The sequence below is a fragment of the Marmota marmota genome, unplaced genomic scaffold (genome assembly GCF_001458135.2).
Source record: "Marmota marmota marmota unplaced genomic scaffold, marMar, whole genome shotgun sequence".
In the NCBI taxonomy this organism is placed as follows: domain Eukaryota; kingdom Metazoa; phylum Chordata; class Mammalia; order Rodentia; family Sciuridae; genus Marmota; species Marmota marmota.
In genome coordinates this window covers 60,020,762-60,024,711 of record NW_025999900.1, presented here as the reverse complement: position 1 = coordinate 60,024,711, position 3,950 = coordinate 60,020,762, and the positions used below count along the sequence as shown (strand labels likewise).

Genomic DNA, 3,950 nt, shown 5'->3' with positions numbered 1-3,950 from the left:
TGGGTAGTGCCCAGAGGGCAAGGCCGGGTGGGAGCCTCGGGGAAGCCCCGGGGCCTGACGGGACCGGGTCTGCACTCCTAGATGCTACCAGGGTTGCAGAGAGCAAGGCTTCGCGCCCCGCCCCTATCCCCGCCCACGTGTCTCGAGCCCCGCCTCCTCCCGCCCCGCAGCCAGGGGGCGCCGGCGCTGGAGACTATAAAGCCCAGCAGTCCTGCAGCCCAGCGTTAGCGGGCAGCGGCACCTGGCTCCGCTCCCGTCTCTTTTGCAGGGACACAAAAGGTGTCATGGAAGGGTTCCCATTCGAACCGGATTACCCCCCGGACCCCGACCACCTGTGGAGGTGGAACATGCTCTTGTTTGTGGACGAGACCTATCGAACCTGGTTGCCCATCATCATCAAGGTACACCTCGTGAGCCCTGGGCGGGCCCTGCCTGCGAATGAGCCTGGGCCCAGCCCCTCGAGTTCCTCGGGCCCAGAGGAGCCTCTCCTGTCCCGCATGGTGAAGGCACCGCCCGAAGACTTAGAAGGCTGGTCCGTCCAGGGCGGCCCCAGCTGAAACTTTTTAGAACTGGGCTCTGTAGGATGAAAAAGAGTTCTTCCAGGAGGCTGGGAAAACTGCTAGGGCATGTTGGCCAAGGATAGGGACCTATTGTCTCGGAGCATGCATGATGCTGAGCAAAAGAGGACTCTTCAGGGCTTCAAGGTCCTAGTTTATATAAAATGGGAATATCTTTAAAGGAAGTGATTAGTGCATGGGTCACTTACCAGAGTCTGCTTAGGTGGGCCCCAGAAATCTGTATTTTAAAAAGCACATTCAGTAGATAGCTATAAGCTAGTGTGAGAAGCTGTGCCCTGGACGGCAGGGTTTTTGTATCCCCTGGAAGCTTTGGAACAGATAAACTTAGCAGGCAACAGCAGTATCAAACTTTGACTTCATTTTATGTATGAGCCCTTAAGATTACTCTTTAGTGTTAACAGGTCTTTGTAAGAAATATAACTCTTTTATTTTTTTTTAAAAAAGGTACTATCCATCAGAGGTTGGATTTGCTCAAAGAAATAGAAGCAAAAATTGTTGCAACTCCATACATAAACCTTAGAACATGCATGTAATATAGTATACAGGAAAAGGCTATTAAGGGTTGACTATGTCTCTAATTTGCTAATGAGAAACTGAGGCTTAAACATGTAAACCTGTCCAAGGTAGTGCTGCTAGCAGGTAAGATAAGGTTGCAACAGGCTCTTTACTACCACCTAAATTTGCAATTTTATTGTTCTTTAAAATTTCTAAGTATAGCCGGGCCCAGTTGCTCCAGAGGCTGAGGCAGGAGCATCAAGAGTTCAAAGCCAGCCTCAGCAAAACCAAGGCGCTAAGCAACTCAGTGAGACCCTGTCTTTAAATAAAATACAAAATAGGGCTGGGGATGTGGCTCAGTGGTCGAGTGCCCCTGAATTCAATCCTGGTACCACCCCCCCAACCCCCCCAAAATTTCTAAATATACATATAGACCTTTTCCAAAATCAAGTTAAATATTTTCTTTGTTTTAAGTCAAGTATCTGAAAAAAATTTAGGCAAATATCTTTTTTTAATCTCTAGTTGGGGAACATCTTCTCACCAAAACCACAAGCCAGACAGTTTTTCACAATCACGATAAATGCTACCTGAAAAATAACACATCCTCACACAGTGGGGCAGGATCTGACTCGCGTAAATCCAAGAACCAGTATCTCTAATATGGAAGGATTTTCTTAAATTAATAAAAAGGAGGAATAATACAAAATGAAAATAGTTAAAGGATATAAAAGACTATAAACACAAGAATGGTGATTTCCAGGGCACCGACACCTTGCACTGTGATCCAAATATTTTTTTTTTTTTTGACAGTGATTTGTAACAATTTTATAGAACTATTTTCACTTGTGGAGAAATACTGGCTGAACAAATGTGAGTGCCTAGTTTATATGCCAAGTACAGTTCTGGGCTTGAGGATTTGCAGTAAAGGTGACAGAAACCCACTGTATCAAAATAATGAAGCTGGTACTAAGTTGTGCAGGAGAAAAATGGGGCTGAGAGGCTGAGAGTCCCTAGGGTTGGGCTTTGTGGATATTTTTGTCCTTGAGTTGGTGAATGAAGCTGATGTGCAGTTATTGATAAAACCAGTGGGTTTCGTCTCCACTCTGTCACATTGCTTTGTTATATTTTAACAGACATGCATTTGAGTAGAGACCCCTAAAAGAAGGGTGCGAGTCCCGTGTAGCTTTGGGGAGAATGTTCCAAGCAAGGAAGGCAGTAGATGCAGAGGATTTCTAGAAGCAGGCAGAATGGTACAGGTCCCAGAAAAGCCAGGAGCCTGTGTGGCCAGAGTGAGGTGGAAGGTGGCTAACAGGGCAGGGCAGCAGGGGCCTGGCTGTATGGGCCTTTGGGACTTTCAGAATTGTTCTGCCTGTGCTGGGAGGTGCTGGGCAGAGAGCAGGCACAGGCCCCGGCAAGTCAGGAGGTTGTCACCACAGTCCAGGCAGGAGACAGTGGTAGGTAGGGAGTGAGGTTGGTCTGTCACCAGACTGGGGAGCTGAGATACTGTGTTTAGAGGAGGAGCTTGGACAAAATGTTTAAAATGAAAGGGAAAAAAATCCCATGATGGCTGAAAGGGCTCCAGGCAGAAGGGCCCCCGGGTCTAGCCTAGCCACTGGCAGCTTGGCAGGAAAAAGTGTGCATTTACGGCCTGCCTGGCTGGCTAGACTACTGGCCACCAGAGTCCCTGAGAAGAGCATATGTGGCTGGAGCTGAGTGTTGGGGGCAGTGACCGCCAGCCTCTCGTGCTTGGCCCCTGTAAGTGCAGGCCAGGGCTGCTGGGTGGCCTGGAGGAGCTGGTGAGCGGGACCTGAAAGTGTTCCCTACTTTTTCCTCTGCAGATGGAGGGTAGCCTCCAGGTGCTCATGCGCCAGGAAGACTACCCCTTGGATAACCCTCTGAGTCCCACTGAGATGACTCCGAGCCTCCTGCCTTTGTTGTATCAGCTGTACCCTGAAAGAAGATACCGAGGCTCAGACTCCAGCCTCTGGCGCATAGTGTACCACATCGAGGCAAGCACAGGTCTCCCCCGGGGACAGAGTGGGGGACCTTGGGCAGCCCTGCTCCCACCCCATGTTGGCCTCTGTGTTCTGTGTTCCCTGTCCAAGCACCAAAGTTAAAATAATGGAGGGGATTAACAACGTGGGTGGCAACGGGCTGGATCAGAAAGTAGTTACAACTGGAAGACTGGTTGTCCTCTCAGGTCCCCAGGGAGACCCTCTTTGGCCAACAGTCACAGGCCAAGCCTGAAGGGGAAGACCTGTGCCATCCAGGTCCCGCCTGCTGCCCAGGCCACTAGAACGCCTAGGCAGGGATGGAGGGAGAGTTGGCAGGGCACTGGTCTGATCACTCCTTGTTTCTCTCCCTTCCTGCGTCCCCACCCTCAGTACAACAGGGTAGAGGACATGCTCCTGGAAATGCTGCCGACCCCTGAATGACATGGTGAGCATCCTTGAGGGCTTAGTGGACCCCTCCCCACCTATTGCCCAGAGGGTCCCGGGGTTGGGCCAGGCTTCTGGAGGCCCACCCCCCCAACCCCAGGCTTTCCTTTGCCACCTAGAGAGTCAGAGCCCTCTGGTAAATTTTTGCTTCACACCCATCTGAGCAGGGCTGCACAGGTCACAGCTGACACTTTTATAGACATCACTGTATTAAATAGCCGTGTGACTTGATGGTCCCATCAGCCTAGCTGGGCCTTTTAGACGTCAGAGGTTACAAGACCAGTTTCAAGCACTACAGTGACTTCTGGTGGCAGAGCCAGGTTTCAAATCTAGGTCTTCCGACCCAGCCACCCCCACCCACCTTCATGCTTTGCCTGGTGCCGATGCCAGGCCTGAGCCTCCGGGGGCCACAGCAGCCCACGCAGTCCCGGCCACGCCC

The 3,950-nt window shown here is 50.9% G+C and overlaps 1 protein-coding gene across 1 annotated transcript; it reads left to right on the top strand.

Moving 5' to 3' along the window:
• Nucleotides 1-260: 260 nt before the first annotated feature.
• On the top strand, nt 261-3,596 carry Tcl1a (TCL1 family AKT coactivator A). Its single transcript, XM_048799535.1, has 3 exons — nt 261-500; nt 2,888-3,082; nt 3,458-3,596. Exons 1-3 carry the CDS (start codon nt 285-287, stop codon nt 3,506-3,508), a joined length of 462 nt encoding a protein of 153 aa, XP_048655492.1. The 5' UTR covers nt 261-284; the 3' UTR covers nt 3,509-3,596.
• The last annotated feature ends 354 nt before the right edge of the window (nt 3,597-3,950 follow it).